Source organism: Medicago truncatula, chromosome 3 (genome assembly GCF_003473485.1).
Source record: "Medicago truncatula cultivar Jemalong A17 chromosome 3, MtrunA17r5.0-ANR, whole genome shotgun sequence".
NCBI lineage: Eukaryota > Viridiplantae > Streptophyta > Magnoliopsida > Fabales > Fabaceae > Medicago > Medicago truncatula.
In genome coordinates, this window is record NC_053044.1 from 56,639,621 (window position 1) to 56,660,715 (window position 21,095).

The window sequence follows — 21,095 nt, forward strand, 5'->3', positions numbered from 1 at the left end:
ACCCGCCAACTTAAATGAGTGTAGGGTTTGGACCTTTAAATTTCGATCTAAATTATTCAGTTTTTTAGTCATATAAAAAATAGTTTATTGGCCATGGATAAACCGTATGATTACAAATAATCACTTTGATCAACATAGTTAAAAGACAATTTCTTTTCTCATTTTACTCTCTTCTCACGTGCCATATTTAATTACGAAAACACATTTGTTTTGAAGTTCATTTTTAGATTATATGATTTGAAACTTTTTAAAGTTCAAGGAAATAATAGAACTTTGCTCTAGATTGTCCAAAACTTATAAATATATGATTCGGAGAATACAATTTGAAAACCTTCATAATAGTTCAGCACAAAAGAGTTATAGTGTATAAAGTGATACATTTGGATTATATAATTTGAACTATATAATTTAGATTATATAGTTTCTCTAACGAAGGTATGACATATGGATGTAAAATGGTAATATCTAATCTCATGCATTCAACTACCGTCTCTAGACCAGTCACAACAACCATGCCCAACTCATGCGCATACAACACATGATTAATATATTGTATGAAGCGTTGACCCACCTCATGTCGGGCCGTCATAGGAGAAGCATAATCATGTCGATCTTTGGGGATGATCTACACACAGCTAAACTAGCAGATCACGTGCTCTAGCAGATAACAGGCCATGTGAGATCCATGTATGACTCATCCTAAGGAAAGACTAGTTTGCTCAAACGATCGTGTGCAGGGCTGTTCCAATAAAATTGGAGGCTCGGCTCTAATATTGAAAATGGCCCCTAAAAAAATAATTAATGATAACTTAAATAATTGAAAATTAACATTAAGTACTATTTTGATTTTAATTTGTTTTTGTTGAATTTTTGTTGTTGATAGATGTGTGGGTTTGACCTAACTTGTCCATTTACTCTTTACTTTTGACAAATAATAATTAATAAGTGTTTGATTAGACCTACATAACAAAAGAAAATATTATCCTACATCCCAACAATTATATTCATACCCCTATAAATAATTGAGGCCCCATAAATTGGAGGCTCGGCTCCGTAGAGCTCCTTGCGCATGGCAAGGAACGGCCTTAATCGTGTGTCGCGACGCTCATGGTACAAGTGGAAGACAATGTCACTAACATCGATGCGATCCAAGTGCGATCTTGTCAAGTTTGTGATAACCATTCCTTAATTTCTAGTTCCTCTTAAAAATAAATACACCTCAAATTAAAACATTTAGTGTGTCGCCAAGGAAAGTCTCATTCGTACCAAATTTGAACGGAGACATAGATGTAAAGTTTTGCGTCATCAATGGAAACCATCATTCTCTTCACATTTGTTTCGTTCCTTTTCCTTTATGAGTTCTTCTTCATCTTCTCCTAGAAAAGACTGTTGTTTTTCATCAAAGTTGAAGAATTGGATCAAACTCGTTACTCATAGTTGTTGTTGTTCTCCAATGGAACAAGGTATACGCCCAACCTAAAAAGAAAACTGTTTGAAAAACAAAGACTTTGTTAGGTGTGATTTCAAGTAAAAAATTAACTCAAAAATGAAGAAAATAGATAAGTGAATTTAGAAAGACAAAACTAGTGTGAGCTTGTTGAAGAAAAAGAAAAAGAAATTGTTTTATTGACCATATTATCATCGATAAAATGAGCTAAGTTTACCCTCTTAAATTGTTTTTTTTTACTAAATGTATGTATATAATTATTAACTTTTGCTAAAAATATGTAATTTTTATAACAAAAAAAAAAGACATAAATTAAATTGAATATGGTTTACGGTAGAAAGCAATGCAAGGCCCCAATGGTGGCGGCGTGTTTTTTTGTTTTGTTTGAATCATGCTATGAAAAGAGATATGATATGATGCTCTCAATCAACTAGCCTAATTTAATCTCTTCCATTATTTTTAATAATTTCTTGCAGTAAGACTATCATTCAAGATATGGCTTCAACCCCGAATGAAAGTGCTTGATAGCGATGCCACAAGTTAAGGAACCGACTAAACGAAAACCACCTTGAAGATAAGAGGATGCCTCTGGGCACATAAATTTTAGACCAAATACCTCTTTTAGTAATGCTAGTTTCATAGAATTCCTAAGTTAATTCTTCAAATTTTAAATAGTTTTTTTAGTTGATAAATTATTTCACCGTCACTCCTGATATTAGTCTCCGTTGAACTGGTGTTGATTTGCACGTCAAATTGCTGACTTAGATCAAAACGATACTTTTAAATAAAAGTGTTGAGTCTCAATATGTTTTAATAGAATAAAAGTTTAAATGTTCTCATGAACTTAACTCAGTTGATAAGGACAATGTATAATATATGTAAGGTTCGGAGTTAAAATCTCAGACACCAAAAAAAAAAGTTTAACTACGATGTTGAGTCCCCATAATTTACCACGGTTAGAATATACTTTGAAAGTAAAATAACACTTACAAATATATTTACAAACCACTTATTGATGATGTTTTCACACCTACACCAAAAATTAACTCACATGCTTGGGAGATATAAGTCAACTTCTTACCTACTTAATTAATTTTTATCGTCTAAAAAAATTGGTATGAAGTAGAAATATATTATACTGACCTTGTCTAAAAACTTCGTTGACGTAGAAATATTTTCATATATTAACAACATATCAAAATTTAACTCTCCATCAAAAAAAAAATCAAAATTTAACTCAAATAGTAATACGGTCCCACTTAACTCTGATCAACATGATTATCTTAATTATTTTATAAGGAAAATGGTTATAAAGATGAAAAACATTTTTGATTTGAAAATTTTATAAGTTAATATATCCTCCTATGGTCGGTGGATCCATTTACGTCTTTATTGATTCTTTCGTATCTAAATTATTCGTGTGCACTTTATATATTAGACAATATATATAAAAGATACTACCAATCAAATTTAGAGTAGTATTTTTTTTTTTGGTAAACTAATCTAGACTATTTAAGTTACAAAAATGGTGGGCACAACAATGCTTCAAAGATCTCAAAAACAACGCTTCAAACGTAGGAATGGCCATTACACCCTGTCATGATTGAGAATTTGAGAGGGGTTGAATGTGTCACCATGACACCATTTACCCAAAATAAGAGAGATCATTGTTTATTTTGAAACAAGAGGGAGAGTGAGTGTGTTTTTAACATTCCTTTAGAAAAGTTGGTGTAATTTGCTCATTAAAATAGAACATTGCAAGTTTTTTTAAACAACGCGGATACTTTTGTGAAATTTTTTTATAATATTAGTCTCATTTTGAACTGAGGTTTTTTTAAACATAAAATATATATATATATATATATATATATTAACAATAGGATTTACCCGGCACAAGACGTGCAAAAGGGAAACCACACAAGAATATATACAAAAAACTAGGTGCTAATCAGAGCAAAGCACTGCCAAAACAACGAAACAGGTAAAAATGATTACAAGTGGACGCCCATACAAAGAAGCGGTTGCTTCCACCAGTCATGATAGCTGTAAGTAAATGTTGTCTGTTTTGATTTCAGCCATAAAAAATATGTTAGTTTAACCTTTTCAATGAGGGTGGAAGATGTAGATGTCATGTTGTTGAACACAAGGTCATTCCTTTCCTTCCAAAGAACCCAGAGGTAAACCAAATGATCCTGAAAAACATGTGTGTGAATCTAGGCAAACCCACCATAGTAATAAATTGGGTGAAGTGTTGATGAAAATCACCAGACGAAACCGAAGAGATACCCAACCAGAGTCAAACATGAGACCATAGGGCCCCGAAAACGTCACAGCCCAAAAATAGATGCGTTTCTGTTTCTCTACTCCCACTTTTTGAACTCAAGTTATTGATGTGCTTTGCCAAATAAATAAACTTGGGGTCAGCACAAGTTAAAATTGATCATTTACACCAAAAATTTACCCTAATAACCCTAGTGCAAGTTAATCGTCGCTCGCTATAAACGATATTTAACTCACACTTGGTGTAACACCCCGTTTTCCCAACAACATAAATATAAAAGTAAATCAGAGTTTAACACCTAACGGGCATGCTACACTGCTTTTCAAAAATCCATAAATAGAATAAAGTACTATTTATTAAAATCAACTTTGATAAAATATCAGTTCATTGCAGCGGAAAGTATTTTTCAACATTAAACAACTTCCAATAAAACCTTGGCACACGGCCTCAACAAAATATCTGTAAAGATTAAATTCAACATCAACAGTTTCATAATGATACATAAGGAATGAAAACACGACAACAATTTCCCATCCCGTTACGTATGAGAGCCCTAAGACACTTGAGCCACCACTTCTAATAAGCTTCAATACCTGCAAGTTACCCATACGAAGGACAACATTTCCAAGCAGAAGGGGTGAGATTCACAAACAATAATAGTAGATATATAAATCATCAACTTAATTAAATAACATAATTAACCGCATATATTCAACAATAATATTCATACTTCTTCGTCTTTAGAAACACTAACTAAATCAACCAACGACGACAACAACAACTCTCCCAACAACAACCACAATTACAACAACTCCATCTACAACAACGACAACAACACAATCAATCGACAACGACATCATCGACAACATCAACAACAACATCAACGACAACTACGACGTGGTACTATTTTCAACACATTGAATGACTAAGCATTCCGGGGCATAAGCCCCCAACAATTTGAATGATGAACATTCTAGGGCATGAGCCCTCAACAGATTGAATGACAAGGCAATTCCAGGGCATAAGCCCTCAACGGTTGAATGATTAACATTCCAGGGCATGAGCCCTCAACAATTTGAATGACAAGGCATTCCAGGGCATAAGCCCTCAACAGTTGAATGACGAGCATTCCAGGGCATGAGCCCTCAACGGTTTCCTAATCATGAAAGGACTCGACTCGTGTATATCAACATACAACTCAACTACGACAACGACAACATAGGCAACAACAACGACAACGACTGTGCATAATAACTTATGACTTACTCCCCAACTTGGTCATCATCAACAACCTATGACTCCGTTACTTAGAACGACAACTTGCAACCTTACAACCTGAACCAACATCTTGTATAATCCAATTGAATGCATTTATGCATAAACCAACAATCAGCAGCAAATCATATTCAATTCAACAACAACATATAATAATAAGCAGCGAGACAACAACAATAATAACCATCATATACAACGAGTAGGACTCATATCAACATCTTTCATAATATATAACTATCTCCTCATTTGTTCATCAACCTAAGTCGACGTCATTAAACATTACAAACATCCTCTCTGAATCTCCGTATAATCAAGAATAACTTCTCTCCTACCTCAAGGGTCTACTCATATCATCACGTGCGACAAAAGATCACAAAATCCTAACAAGGCTTCTGAAATGGGACAACTCGCGAGGCGAGAGGCTCTACTCGCCATGGCGAGTTAGGGTAAAATACTCACCATTCCATTCTGACACCATTCCGAGTTCAATCTCATTCTAAAACTTTGCCTAATCATTAAGGTACATGTTCAGGCCCTCATAAACACCCAAGGTTAAACTCACAGCTCAAAAACACAGAATCTTGCAAGCTCTCTGCCCACACTCGCTACGGCGAGTAAACTTGTTCGCCATGGCGAGCTGCGAGGTGCAACTCGCGAGGCGAGTAACTCCTGCTGGCGAGGCGAGCGATGATCTTCATCACTCGCTACGGCGAGGATCGTCACTCGGGAGGCGAGCGATGAATAACAGTACGGCCAGGTTACAGTTTTTCTCAAAAATTCACCCAAACCCATTGGTCTAACCTTAAAACTGATTCTAAACATCAATATATGAAACATCTAAGGTCTGTTCATCATTTCTACATCAATTCACCCTAATTCCATCACTTAATCATCAATTCTCATCATAACCCTAATTCCCAATTCACCAAATTTATTCATAACTTTTACCAAACAGAATCAGAATTATATAAACTAAAATCATTGCAAGTTAGCCTCACCCTTACCTTAGGTAATCGAAATCGCAGCCCTTCTAGGTCCTCTTCCATTTTCTTGACTTTTCTCCCTTTTCTCTGTTGTACATGAAAACTGCCTCTGCCTTCTATTTTTCCAATTCTTTAATAAATATAACCTCCCATTATTCCTTAACTCCTCTTAATTCTATTAAATTCCAATTTAACCCCCAAACTTCAAAATAAATCCTAATTCTCCCTTATTCTATTAAATACTAAAAATAGCCATTTAATAAAATACACCACACCACAAATCAACATAAATGATTTAAAAATCATATAAAGGACTTTAAATAACTAAAAATAATTAAATAAAATTGGGGCGTTACACTTGGTACTAGCAACAGTTACTTGTGCTGACCCCAACAACAATTAACTTGCGCTGGTTTCAGGTATGCTAACACAAGTACACAGTAAACACTTTCCCCTCACTTCTCACTTCAGCCAATAGAAGCAAGCACTTTTCATTCTTATTAAATTTAGGCTAAGTAATATATTGTGAATGGTTTGACATGTGTAATCGTCTATCTCATGGATGAACAAGTTTTCAAATTTAAAAACTAAATCATTAAAATTTAAATATCTGAGTTTGAAACAAGTTTTCAAGTTCTCATGTGGCAAGACACTTTCTCCTTATAATATTTTTACTTTCTTTGACTCATAATCTCATTGTTCATGTTTAGAACAACCACCAATCAGATTTGATAATCTCATCTCACAACTTATTATTCTGCATATATAGGAATGTTTCATGTACTTAAAACCTATGTGTACATTTTATTTAATTATTTAACAAAAAAAATTATGTCTCACTAATATTATGAGTCCGCATCCACCCTTGTCATACAATGAAACTATCTTCCTCTATAGATTAGCCACTACGTTGCTTGCTTCGTCTTATTGGTAGATGATACAAAACGCATATCCTTACAACATCAAGACACTACAACGGCACAAATCCAAAAAGCCCCTTCTAAAAAAAAAACGACACAAATCCAATCAACTCCATTGGTTAGAAGCTCTACGTTATTCCCAGCACATGAGGTCAAGGGGCAATAAAGAATAAATTAAAAACTTGGGACCCACTTCAATAAGGACGTGTATGGTTAGGATTTCTGCCAACTCATCTGACTAAAGACACATTTATGAGGAACTCGATGACCTTATCAACGGTCGTTTTCTTCTCAAAGGTTATTTTAATAATCGAAATCCAATGGTTATAAACATTCCGGCGGTAGCCGACCTACAGTAATCCACGGTGTTCAACAATAGCAACCCATAAGAAAGGTCGCCTACTGCAGCGGTTGTCGGTAAATTCAGAGAAATCTTGACATGAAAAATATTAATTATATTTTCTACAAGAATAATTATTTATTGGCTTATACGCTCTTTTAATCCTTAAGTATTTATTTGATATCGCTTTGATCTCTTAACTAAAAAAAAGATTGTTTGAGTACTTTAATTTAATTTTCGTTACATTTTTTGGTTCATTCCGTTAGGTTTAATAAAAAACATTAAGTGTAGTATACGTGTCGTTTTGGCATTGGCTCTGGAAACATTAAGGGACCAAAGTGATACTAAATAAATACTTAAGCGACGAAAAGAGCATTTAAGCTTTTTTTTTATCTTCTTCAAAACCTTCATCATATTCATCAATTAAATCCAGAAAAGAAAAAAAAAATAGAAAATAATCGAAAAAAACTAAAAAAATAAATATCAAATCAGCATATCCTTCAATCTTTCCTCTTCTCTTCTGTGTTGAATCTCAAACTTAAAACCTTATGCTTTAAATAATCCTTTGTTGAATCTCAAACTCAAATTTTCTCCTGTTTACAACCAAGAAGAAAAACAAATTTTATTCACATAAAAATTATTCAAGCATCTTCATAATTGTTTTTCAACGTGTTCATAGTTATAATAAATTTTTATCATTTCTTTAAATCATTCCTTCTTAATTGATTCACTTCAACCAAAATCCATAACCCGCGAGGATCTACTATCCAATGTTGTTTTTCTAGATTCAAGATTTTGGTGAGAGAGAAAAATGGAAATGGTTTTAGGAAACTATGAAGAATAAGATTGAAGAAATGGTGGAGTTTGATTATTGCGCTAATCACCATGCTCATCCAATTCTTCATGATTCGTTGTTCATTCCTTCACACACATCAAATTATTTAATTTCCTTTCAACAATTTAATTTAGCATCTTTTTCTGGAAATTAAAGTTGATATATGAGATTAGAGATTGAATGATTTTGGGTTCTAAATTGGTAAAGATTGAAAAAGATTTTTTTTCTTTCTGGGTTGATGTGTTGTTGATGATGAAGATCATGAAGAAGAAGATGAAAGGAGAAGGAAGAAGAGGAATAGTACAAACCCTAACGTTTTTTTGATTTTTTTTTAACAGAAGGGACCAAAACAGGTTAGGGAGATAAAGATAAAGTACTTAAACAAATTTTTTTTTTTAGTTAAGGGACCAAAGCGATACCAAATAAATACTTAAGGGACCAAAAGAGTATTTAAGCCTTATTTCTTTGACAGAACCGTCAAATGAGTAGATCGTACAAACTAATATTTTTTTATTTAAATCTTTTAAAAAAATGTATTATTTTTCAAGTGAATTAACTGTTTTAATAATTAATAGTAATAATTTTTTTAACAAAAATTAATAATAGTAATAAATTTTTTTTTTTAAGAATAATAATAGTAATAATTGAAATCATATACATTGTAAATTGAATTTGATTAAGTTCACCTTTGAAAATTTTACGCCTCGGTGTAAGTTTATTTATGCCGATAATGTTTAAAAATCAATTACCTAAGACATACTGATATCCAACAAAACTCTAAAATATCTAAGAAGTTACCTTATTTAATTTACAAATTTTATCAAACCAAACATTAAATAAAAAGTTTAATCTACTCAAAAATAAATAAATAGAAAGGTTAACGAATTTATTATATTAACAATTCAAACATCTTGATATGTACGATCAAATTAGGCAAAAATAAATAATAAAGAGCAACAAATTGTGTCTTTAATCTTTTTTAAATGGGCTATTCAAAAAAAAAAAAAAAAATCTTTTTTAAATGGTAAAATAAATCCTTTTAAAGATTACATTCTAATAATATTTCTAACACACACTTTTCAACATATTTTTTTAAGGGAGCTTCTACGGTGCAGTCAGGCAACTGATTTTTTTGGAAAAGTTAATTTTGATCTTAATGTTTGATTCATTTTTAAATTGTTGATTATTGATTAATGATCAATACTAATTCATCTAGTAATGCTTGCAACATCTTGAACTTACATGTATTATTTTATCGTTGGCATCTTTAACATGCAAACAAAGTTGATGATACTATGTGATAGTCTTAAGTGTTACACTTTGTGGGGAGTTACACTTAAAATAAGGTAGGATAAAATTAGATTAACTGTAGTCTTGTTAATCTGATGAATTGATGATATTATGATGACTGAACTTTTGATGCAACTGTACAAACATTGAGGGTGTTGCTCACTACACTTTTGATGCTATAGTGTTAATTTCACCAGAAAAATAATTTTCATGACTTCACCTTAAAATTTTTCTTTTTTTAATTGATTAAAACCGAACTTATATAGAATCCACATGATTTTGTAGAATCTATGTAAGTTTAAACCAATAAAAAAAAGTGTGTTAGAATGTGTGTTGATAACATTTCGCAAAATATAAATACAAACATTTTTCCTAAAAGGATAAATAAATGGAAGCATAATAAACTTTAAAAATACAATAAAAAATCTCAATATTAAAAGGTGTGCGATAGCATCACATGGATAGTGGCATGCTTGAAAATAAAGGAAGACCCGTCTCTTTTAAAAGCAACGTCCCTTCTACCATAAACTTCACGTTCTAACTTTTGTTCCGCTCATCTATTTCTTATCATACCAACTTTTCATGATTTAGTTTTTTAGTTTCCTATCTGATTATTATACATAATACTAATAGATTATAGTGTTACATATATTTTCCTGTAACAATATAATTTGTATAAACTAATTGATTCTCAGGCTACTGATCTGTTTATTTTCAAGAAGATCACCAATCGCCTGTTTTAATTTCCCAGTTTTTTTTTCTTCTTCTTTAGTTTATTACTGTTTGATCTAAGATCAATCTCAAATTCTCAATGGCCACCGTTTTGTATCCAAACGCAAAGGAACAAACAATTGCTACAACTACAAAGAATCAAATAAGAATCAAAACCCCAAAGAAAAACAAACGAGGTAGTAATTGTAATTACATATCTAACCCCTCTCAGAATTTTGACACGTATGCAGGTCTCTTGAATCTTCCTCAACAGAAACAACCACCTTTGCTACCTCTTCCACATGTTTCTGCAATTCTTCATCACAACAAACCTTTACTTCCACGAAACCTAAACACTCAAAGTTTGTCTCTGACACCAAAGAAATCCAAACCAAAAAAGAGTTCAGGAACACAATCTACAACAGATTTTCTTATGGATAATCCATGGGGACCTGACCCAAAAAATCTGCCAGTTGTTATTGGAATTGGAAACATGGACGTTTTTTCAGAGTCGGTTTTCAATCTTGCTCCACCACCTAGTAGCTTACCGTTGCCAAAATTTTCTATGAGATCAAAACTCAGTTGCAAAACCGAAGCTGCGGCGGCCAGTAGTTTTGTTGATGACGGAGCAACCAATAATCTCCGGCGACTTCTACGCCTCCGGTGAAGTTGTCGCTCTTTACTTTACGTCAATTATATCACACGTTACGTTACTTACTACATGGAAAATGTATTAATTAATTTGGCTATTAGTGTTTTATTAGTATTAATTATTATGTAAATAAAATAATCGGCGACAGATTTTTATTTTGCCGGTTTTGTTTTGTTTGTTGTTGGTGAATTTGTGTGTGACCGCCTATGTTGTTTTTGAAGCAGGGGTGCACAGAAATGATGTGTGTGCATATATATGTTGTTGATTATGCACCATCACTTTAATTCCATATAAATAGTACTATGTGTAATTTCTTCTTACATTTTATAAAACTTGTATTTCCATAAGTAGTAGTAGTACTACTAGTCTGCGTAACATCTCCTTATTTAAGAATTTTTCAAATTTGTGTTGGAAACGTTTTCATCTGTTTGGCACAAGAATAATGAAGAATGTTTAATGATGTGAGTAATAAAAAATGTTAAACCAAAACTGAATCCTCTCATTCTCTCATTTTACAAGTTGTGTTTATCTCTCTTTCGATCTTCTCCCTCTTTCTTTTTTTATCTACACATATAATTTCAACGGTTAATAATAATAATGCGCAGTTTTCATGCACAAAAGGTTGAGCAATAACATTGCACAAAAACAAGGATTTTTTTGAAGGCAAATAATATGATTTTAGTATCATAGTTATATTAAGAAAAATTAATTTTTGTCGGTATTCTTACTCTTGTGAAATTTTCAATCAATATTTTTAGAGACAAAAAATGTTGAGGGAAAATTTATCATAGGGACAAAAATGTATGAATTTTTTTACAAAACAAATACTAACAATTTTTTTTTACAAAGACAGAAAAATACAGTTTTTTTTATGACCAAAAATAAAATTCTAAATATTAAATTAATATGGACCAAAACCATATTCAACCAAATATTTTTTTTATCAAGCGGAAATACAACACATAACAAAAAGCTACACTCTTAAGGTCCTCATCCTCGCACCATCAGCCAAGAGCTAAAAACAATGATCGTGTTATCCATGGAGGCACCAATATGCACTAGAATTTCCTTCACACAAATTATTAGAAATGAAGTCTTCAAGAGAGTTGTTTAAAACCCACGGTATAACCAATAATTGGGGCATAAGGATGAGTTTGAGAAACTCCATCGTCGATAACCATCTGTGTTTGGCTTGTAGTTCATCATTGAAATTATAAGTGATCCCCAAAAGATCTCGCAAATTCGCAATAACCATGATCTCAAGCCAATAGAGATGGCTTGTAGTTTATCATTGAAATTATAAGTGATCCCACATCTAACTCTAGGGCATTCCAAATAAGTCTCGCTTTCAAACAACCCCTAAGGGACACATTGCAACCAAGAGGCATTCGTAGTAGTATGAAGATTACTATGAACAAGGTTCTTAGTTAAACCATCTTAAAGAGTAGGTCAAAATTTAGATGAAGAAATAAATATTATCAGTATGAGCGAGGTTAGGTCAGGTCTAAAAGGAGACGATAGTTTGAGAGAGAGAGAGAGAGAGAGAGAGAGAGAGAGAGAGAGAGAGAGAGAGAGAGAGAGAGAGAGAGAGAGAGAGAGAGAGAGAGAGAGAGAGAGAGAGAGAGAGAGAGAGAGAGAGAGAGAGAGAGAGAGAGAGAGAGAGATTTTTTTCATCGTCCATCTCGGTCCTAAAGACTAGATTTTTATGGTATTTTATTGGTTATATAATTTTAATTAATTTTTTATTATTAGAGAGTAATTATTACATAATCATTTTTTTTGTCTTCATTATACCACTCTACTCCAAGTAGAGGGGTATTTAAAATTTTTTTAAAGAAAACAAAAACCTAAAACGCAAGTCCAACTTGCGGGGTATTAAAAATAGTTGAAAAAAATTAGGAAAGTATCCCGCAAATCCAAGTAGCGGGGTACAATAAGGACAAAAAATTTGTGACTTTTTAGGGTACCCCGCAACTCCAAGTGGAGTGGTACCAGGAGGCTTCTGAAAAGTAGGGCATTTGCGCAATTTTTCGAAAAAGTGGGGCATTTTTGTATTTTTTTGCATAAACAAAAGCAGAAAAAAAAAATATCAGAGAGAGAGATGTGTCTGCTCATCTTCAACCAATCTTTTCAATTCCCCTCTCACATCGACATAACAAAGGATAATCAACAGAACATATATATGTTGTTGATTTTGGATTTGGTTTTTGATCTTCTTAATATTTTCTAACATTACATTTTATTGGTTTTCTTAATTTAATTATGAATTACATAAAATTTTGACAATCAACAGAGAGAGAGAGAGAGAGAGAGAGAGAGAGAGAGAGAGAGAGAGAGAGAGAGAGAGAGAGAGAGAGAGAGAGAGAGAGAGAGAGAGAGAGAGAGAGAGAGAGAGAGAGAGAGAGAGAGAGAGAGAGAGAGAGAGAGAGAGAGAGAGAGAGAGAGAGAGAGAGAGAGAGAGAGAGAGAGAGAGAGAGAGAGAGAGAGAGAGAGAGAGAAGAGAGAGAGAGAGAGAGAGAGAGAGAGAGAGAGAGAGAGAGAGAGAGAGAGAGAGAGAGAGAGAGAGAGAGAGAGAGAGAGAGAGAGAGAGAGAGAGAGAGAGAGAGAGAGAGAGAGAGAGAGAGAGAGAGAGAGAGAGAGAGAGAGAGAGATTTTTTTCATCGTCCATCTCGGTCCTAAAGACTAGATTTTTATGGTATTTTATTTGTCTTCATTATACCACTCTACTCCAAGTAGAGGGGTATTTAAATTTAAAGAAAACAAAAACCTAAAACGCAAGTCCAACTTGCGGGGTATTAAAAATAGTTGAAAAAAAATTAGGAAAGTATCCCGCAAGTCCAAGTAGCGGGGTACAATAAGGACAAAAAATTTGTGACTTTTGAGGGTACCCCGCAACTCCAAGTGGAGTGGTACCAGGGGGCTTCTGAAAAGTAGGGCATTTGCGCAATTTTTCGAAAAAGTGGAGCATTTTTGTATTTTTTTGCATAAACAAAAGCAGAAAAAAAAAATATCAGAGAGAGAGATGTGTCTGCTCATCTTCAACCAATCTTTTCAATTCCCCTCTCCCATCGACATAACAAAGGATAATCAACAGAACATATATATGTTGTTGATTTTGGATTTGGTTTTTGATCTTCTTAATATTTTCTAACATTACATTTTATTGGATCTGAGTTTATTGTTCTTCAACACCATAGATTTTTTTCTTAATTTAATTATGAATTACATAAAATTTTGACAATCAACAGAACAAATTGTGGGAATCTGGTAGGTTCGACACTACAAACTGAAATCAATTTATGCCTTGAATTTAATTTGCCACAAACCTGTTCTTTTAATTTGGAACAAAGCCTTTTTTAATTTATTGAAGATGAAGATGGGTATGATGGTGTCATGGTGTGTGTGGGTAACGAAAGATGAAGATGTGATGGACATGGAGAAGGAATTTTGTATGGTTCAGTGTACATTAAAGATTTAATCACAACCGTACATTTACATCTTATGGTTTATATTAGTTCCTCTCATCTCTCACAATAACTACTCCTCTCACTTGATACATCCCTTATATATATATATATATGAATTAACAATTCAAGACAAATAATATTTTTTTTTTTAAAAAAACAAGACAAATAATTACTTTGTGCGTGTAAAAGACTCGATTTAACAAAGTCAACAATAATTTTTAAAAGTGACTTATGCGAAACTTTTTTTTTTTTGAAGGAGCTTATGTGAAACTTTTATTTCTTTACTTGATTCCCATTCGCCTTGAATTTCATTTTTCGAATGAACATAAATAATAACTCAAATATTTCAACTTTCATATTCAAAAGTAAATAGTAAAAATTATTGTCGAAAAAAAAGTAAATAGTTTAATTTTATTTACACCATATTTCAAGTTAGCTCTTTAGCCAAACAATAAATTATTTGGGCAAACCTTTGACAAAAAAAATAAAAAATCTCTGGTTAACCTGCATGCATTATTACACAAGAAACAATTAGCAGGTCGTTATCCTCTATCGAAGGAAACCCCTCAGAGGGTGAAAGAGGTGGCAACTTTCCTTGCCCCAGGGAGCTTCTTTGTTTATGTAACTAAGCGGGCAGGTCTCTGGAGTGTGCTTCTATCGCCCGAGCAAGAGAAGGGCTGCAGATGAGCTATCAAGTCGTGCATTTCTCCCGAAAGTGAGGAGAATGCCCCGGATATCCTCATAGGTGTCGGGTTTACCAGGCTAAGGTAACTCTTAAATTGTAATTAGCGGATATAAATAAATAAATACTAATTTTTTTACCTGTGCAATGTTCGCAAAAACAGTACATGAATGTATAATTTTATATTCGCAAACGGCGTTTCTATAAAAACAGTAGCAAAGGTCAACCTGGATTAACCACAAATAAATAATCGATCATTGATACCCTGCCGGTGAGACTTTTTTTTTTTTTGAAAACTCGGTATCCGATCAAGAATCGACTAATCCGAGGGGACCAATCCCACCGCCCACTTGCGGGGGCCCCGTTTAGAGCCAGAGCAAGCTCTGTATGGACTTAGCCCACCGAAATTGGCACCAGAGAGAATCGAACCTGAGACTTCTGGAGGAGCAAACTCCAAGATCCCAAGCCAACCACTAGCCTGCCGGTGAGACATTAATCCGGAGTTATGAAATCAATTCCAAGGATTGCATATAAGACCCAGGCATCTGTGAAACATTAGCAGTAGAAAAACTTAGATAAACCTTGAATAATGCCCATCTCATTCTTATCCCTGACTTACATTTTACAAAGGCAACGCCTATTTTCTAGAAAATAAAATAAAATAAATACAAAGGGCAATAACAAAATTGAGTATTCTTCCCTTCAAAAAATTTAATATTCTTGTGAAATTTATTATGATCACTGAGCATGCAATTACTGTATATCTATGGCAATTATTTTTTCAATGGTTTTGGATTTAGGAATTGTTATGCAAAGGGAAGTCCTAACCTACAACCACATTTGTCAAACGAATTATTCACGGCATGTTAACCGCTTTCTCACTATCCCTATATGACCAACACGTTCTCTTCAGTCCTTAACATCATTATTGCTCATATCAGACATGGAGTATCTCATTTGTAATCTCAATGCCCGATATATTTCCCTCGCTCTATTCAGCATTTCCCATAACTACCCTAGGTGAAGTATCACCGCTTCCAGCCATATACTTATTGTCCCAATCTAAATAGAAAGTCACCATTTTCTCAACGTCATTGTAATTAATGTTTAATGAAGGAATAAAAAAATTTGTTCCAAGAGTTACCTTTAGGTGAAACTTGTTAGACCTTCATGTTTGGTTGCAATTGTTGCTATTCATATTGTAGCAGAAAGGTATATTCCTTGTCTTTATATTTGTCAGGTTGCTTCATCTCTTACCATTTTCAGTAGAGCCGAGGCACTTTTCAGTAGAGCTTGAACTTTTCACTCTACAATATGTTCCTTTTGATTCCCCTAACTTTCCCCTACTTCCTTTTATTTACCCTCCCCATTCCAACTACGGTATAGCTAATTGTTGGTTAGCTGTTTCATCGTTTCAACCGTCAATTTCTAACTCCTAACTCAGGCTTTAATCCAATGCATCGAACTATATTCTATTCTATGCTATCTCTTCTTACATACACCTAGAAGCAAAAAACACCAACAAATCTTAAATAAACAAATAAATGCAATACTAGTCTGCAAAGGCAATTGCAGAATGTTATAAACAAGCAGAAGCAGCCACATCTAATTTTCCATATAAGAAACGAAGAAGTGCAAAAAATGTGTGATTTAGTAGCAAGTCGAAACAGAGGAGATAAACATTGCTTCTTCCACACTTGCTTTTGAATAAACCACTGCTATATTTTTTTGTTTTCGTCTCTTTAGAAATCAATACGAGCCTATTCAAAGTGAGGAATAATTGTTAATGTAGTTGAGGGACCCCTATCCAAAGAGTGAAATAATGGTTACTGTATTTGAACATCAATATCTCAGTACCATACATCAAGTGACAAACAAATAGATAGATAGATAAGCTTTTCAACTTCATCATTTAAGATGTTGTTATAACATTTCTTATTGACTAAATCCCAATAGTCAAGGGATATATTGAAAAGAGAATGCTTTAACTGAGGAACCAGTTCCTACTAACAGTAAACACTTCACCCATTTCAGGAATTGAAAATTTAGGGAAGAAAAAAATTACCTGGGTAGACGATTCTATAATTACCGCCCATCCTTGTATTGTATGATTCATGCTAGAAAGGGAAGGAGAAGCAGGGATCATCGTGGTCAAGCAATTTAAATAGAGAAAATGCATCCTTTTCATTTGCAGCCATTGCTTTGAAAAGAATGTCTCATCCGTTCACAGTGAGACACATTTTGCGTTGCTATGTGAAAAAATGAGTGGTCTTCGAATCGTCTGTCTCATTTTTTCCATCCCATTGCCGATGAACATTGGTAATAAATGACAAAAATAAATAACAGTAATTTTTCGATAAAACAAGAAAACAGAGTAATTTTTAAATGACAGAAATATCCCAGAACTGTTACATTGAAAACTTCAGACTAAAATACTTAATAATAATAATAATAATAATAATAATCATAATAATAAAGATTAAGAAGCAAGTATAAAAACTACAAAAGCATTCTTTCTGATCCAGATAGCTGAGATAACAAAAATTTAAAGAAGCAAAGTTCTCTTTCAAACCAAAAATGGGACATATATCCGGTGCTATGATAGACTGTTGGTTTTAATAATGATCAAGATGCCTAGCTATGATTAAGCAGTAGCCCAAATTCTGTTTAAGTTGTAAAATCTAAAAGCAGGGGAAAAAAATTCCACATATATTGGCTAAGAATGATAAATCAAACTGCAGTTTTCTTGTTCCTGAAATTTTCCTTCATCATGGCAAATTTTTTCTTGCACTGGATCACGGTCTTCCCAGGTACAGCTGCAGCTACTCGTTCCCATCTCTGGTTAGCTTCCTTAGGGAAGGTTTTTAAAGCTTGAACTAACGCTCTTTCCTGCACTGCAGACCACGGCTCTTGTTCTGAAACTCCTTGAGAGTCTTCCGAGTTGATGCTGCTTGTTGCTGTCGGTACCGGTGTTGGAATTGTTGCCGTCGTCATCGTCGGCGTTGGTATAGTAGTTGTTGTTTTTGCATCACTATTTTCAGTTGTTGTTGCTGGTATTGATACCCCTTCCAATTCTTCTCTAGTTGACAATGGGGATGCAATTGTTTGTGCAGCTGGTTTCCTTTTCTCAAGAAATGTATCAAAAGCTTTGGCTGTATCGGGCTTCTGGAGGAGAACAGTTTTAGTTGCTTTCATTATTTCTTCAACAGATCTTCCAGTGCCAATGTATTCTGAAACAACCTCCCATCTCCTTGAAGTTCCTTTGGGAAACTTTTGTATTCCTTTTCTCAATAGCTCAATCTCTTCTTTAGTCCAAGGTTTCTCCTTCTTCTCTATGTAGCCTGCTAGAGAACTACTGCTTCCATTAGCCTTGACAGAGCCATTTTGTTGATTACTTTTCTCATCAACCACGTTTTTCTTGCAACTCAGTGCATCTCTTAGAGCTTCTACTTGCTCAGACACCTCTTTGCCTTCCATTTTCTCACACAAACCCCTCAATTGTTCAATATCAAATGACATGCAAAGCTCTTCTACATCATCTTCAGCAATATCAAGTATGTGTTGTGACAAGATAGGTCTTGAGAGAGTTCGAAGACGTGTTCGCTCCTTCCGCAAGAGCTTTTTCTCCTTCTCTTTCACCTTCTTCTGTTGCAAAGCAGCTTCGGCAGCTTTTTTATCTTCCTCTGCTTTTCGTTGTTTCTCCTCTTCAGCAATTCTGGCCGCTTCTTCCTCCTCCAACCTCTTTGCCATGTACTTGGACTCCTTTTTCCTTTTCTTCTCAGCTTTTGCCTCTTCCTTTCTTCTAAGTATTCTAGGGTCCCTCTTATAAGCATTATCAACAAGAGTGCGGATACGTGCATACTCTTCCTTCCTAGCTTTTTCCGACAGTTTTGCATTCTGCCTTTCCATCCACCTTTTATGATCTCGGGATTCAGCTTGCTCAATATCAAACTCATCAGCCTGGGGAAACTCTCTCCAGCTTTTAAAGGAATACCAAAAATTGTAGAAACTGTCAACTTCCTTTATTGAAGACTTATCATCACCTAGAGATGGAATTGGTTGATTAACCGACCACCGCCCATTCCTCATAAAAGCAGGACCAAACACTTTGTAGAAGTCTTGTGGATCACAGTCAGTGGGAATCTCATCATCAAACTCATCTGTAGAATCATAAATTCTTCTTTTGACGGGATCGACCAACACCGCATAAGCCTCTTGGATTGCCTTAAAATGAACATCTATTTCAATCTTCTTTGCCTCTTTCGCAGCTTCAGTTTGCTCGGAAAGAACAGCAGCAGCCTGTTTGTCCGGATGAAACCTCAAGGAAGTTTTATGATAGCTTTTACGAATTTGATCCTCCGTAGCAAGATATCTAAGATGGCTCAGACCCAATAATGCATAATGATCTTGTTGCTTGTCTCCGTCACCGGATTTCTTCTTGCTCTTGCTGCTGTAAGAATCAGATGGCAAATAAACATGTTCCTTATCTTCAACCACTTTCTTATTATCAGCATCTTTGTTATCTTCTTTTGTAACACCAAGAAGTTTAAGAGCAGCAGCATGGAAAGAGTGACCTGCCGGGTCATATTTCAATGCCTTAACCGGAAGACAATTAGACGAAACAAAAATGGGCTGCCCATCTACAAGCTCTTGTGAGTAAGTAATAAGACGGTATTTTGTGGGAACAGCCATTATGGAGGCTGGCCAACAAAATACAAAAAACTGATAATACTTGATATCCTTCAATTGAATCACTCCAACCTGTATCCAAAGAAAATTTCAATTAATTAAGACTTGTACCAGAAAATCAAAAACCATTAAATTCAACAATAATGGTTCCTAATATTCTGAAACTAAAAACAGAGAAGAGAAATAAGAAAATCTAAAAACAATGAAGTGAAATAAGAAGCTCAGAATACAACAACAATGGTTCCTAATAATACTGCATATTATAGATTGTAATTTACACGAAATTCTTGGAGATAGACACAAACAAAAACCTCAGATGATAGAAACAAACAAGTGCAAATTTTGTCCGATTTGCTTTTACTAAAACATTAAACACAAAACATCAAAAAGTATTAAAAGTTAGATCGACTTACCTCCTTAAAGAGCTGGAAAAGTAAGAAATTGTTGAATTTGCGGCCGTGAAGTGGCGGGATCGGAGCGAGAATGAAACTAGGTTTGGACGATGATGATGAGGCAAAAGTATTTAATTTTAGGGTTCAGAGCGAGAGAGCTGGGGGACTAATTCAATAACTAAGCTGTTGAAACACGTTTCTTAAAGGTTGGATATTTAGTTGAGAGAATTGGACCATTTTGGCCCAAACAAGTTTTTTTATGTGGCATTTGTTTTCCCACCCTCCTCTCTTCTCATGCTCCCTCTAATATTCTGAAAATACTTCTGTTTCAGATTGTATAATCTAAAATTTTCTTGTATGTATGAAAAACTTGAAAACTTCCCACATTTTTTTCCCTAAAACTTATCATTCACCGCCCATAATCCGAATCTCCAACATTGTGTGATTCGTGAAGGTATCTTACTCTAAATTATCACTTTCAAGCCTTTTCGAACACCAAACATAAGGTAAGGTCGCGTTCCTCCAATTTGATTCCTAATTTTTCTCTCTCTAGAAATTGAACTTGTTTGTATTATATAAGCCGAACTAGATTGATACTGGTTTAGATTATAAAATTCGAACATGTTGAATATGCGTTAAAATTGCTTGATTTGTGTTGATTTGTATATGTGGTTTTTGACATTTTTAGACATGGACCGCATTAGGAACGACATAACTTCATCCTCCATTCGAGAGAAAATGCAAAAGGTCGTGACAGAAGGCGTAATGAAAGGGGTATAGGTTGCATTGTTGATGGAACTGGACAATCTCAGGTGCACGAGCCTAAGCCCCAACACAATGTTCAGTAAGAGGAGAAGGATGTTTGAGACCATGGTGAGGAGGAGGCGAATGTTGCAGCCTGTGATTGAGGAGCCACATACAATAAATTCATATCATATCGGGCCACGTGTCGTGGAAGTGCTCACCTAGTATCATCAACATATGGGCAGGAGTGTGTTTGACGAAGAAGTAAGATACTCCAACTTTTATATTTTTTTTGTGTGTTTTGTTTTTTTATTTATGCAGACTAATGTTGTCTTTTTGTTGAAGTTTTGTATCAATTCAAATCGTGTGAACAATGAGAAGAAGTTG

At 34.2% G+C, this 21,095-nt stretch overlaps 2 protein-coding genes across 2 annotated transcripts; one reads left to right on the forward strand and one right to left on the reverse strand.

The window, feature by feature from the left end:
- Positions 1–9,840: 9,840 nt before the first annotated feature.
- LOC25490263 (uncharacterized) lies at positions 9,841–11,081 on the forward strand. Its single transcript, XM_013606765.2, has one exon. The coding sequence runs from the start codon at positions 10,183–10,185 to the stop codon at positions 10,747–10,749; it is 567 nt and encodes a 188-aa protein (XP_013462219.1). The 5' UTR covers positions 9,841–10,182; the 3' UTR covers positions 10,750–11,081.
- A 6,223-nt stretch (positions 11,082–17,304) lies between these two features.
- LOC25490265 (dnaJ homolog subfamily C member 2) lies at positions 17,305–20,138 on the reverse strand. Its single transcript, XM_013606767.3, has 2 exons — positions 19,986–20,138; positions 17,305–19,644 (listed from the first exon to the last, which is right to left on the reverse strand). The coding sequence occupies exon 2, from the start codon at positions 19,573–19,575 to the stop codon at positions 17,614–17,616; it is 1,962 nt and encodes a 653-aa protein (XP_013462221.2). The 5' UTR covers positions 19,576–19,644; positions 19,986–20,138; the 3' UTR covers positions 17,305–17,613.
- Between the last annotated feature and the right edge of the window lie 957 nt (positions 20,139–21,095).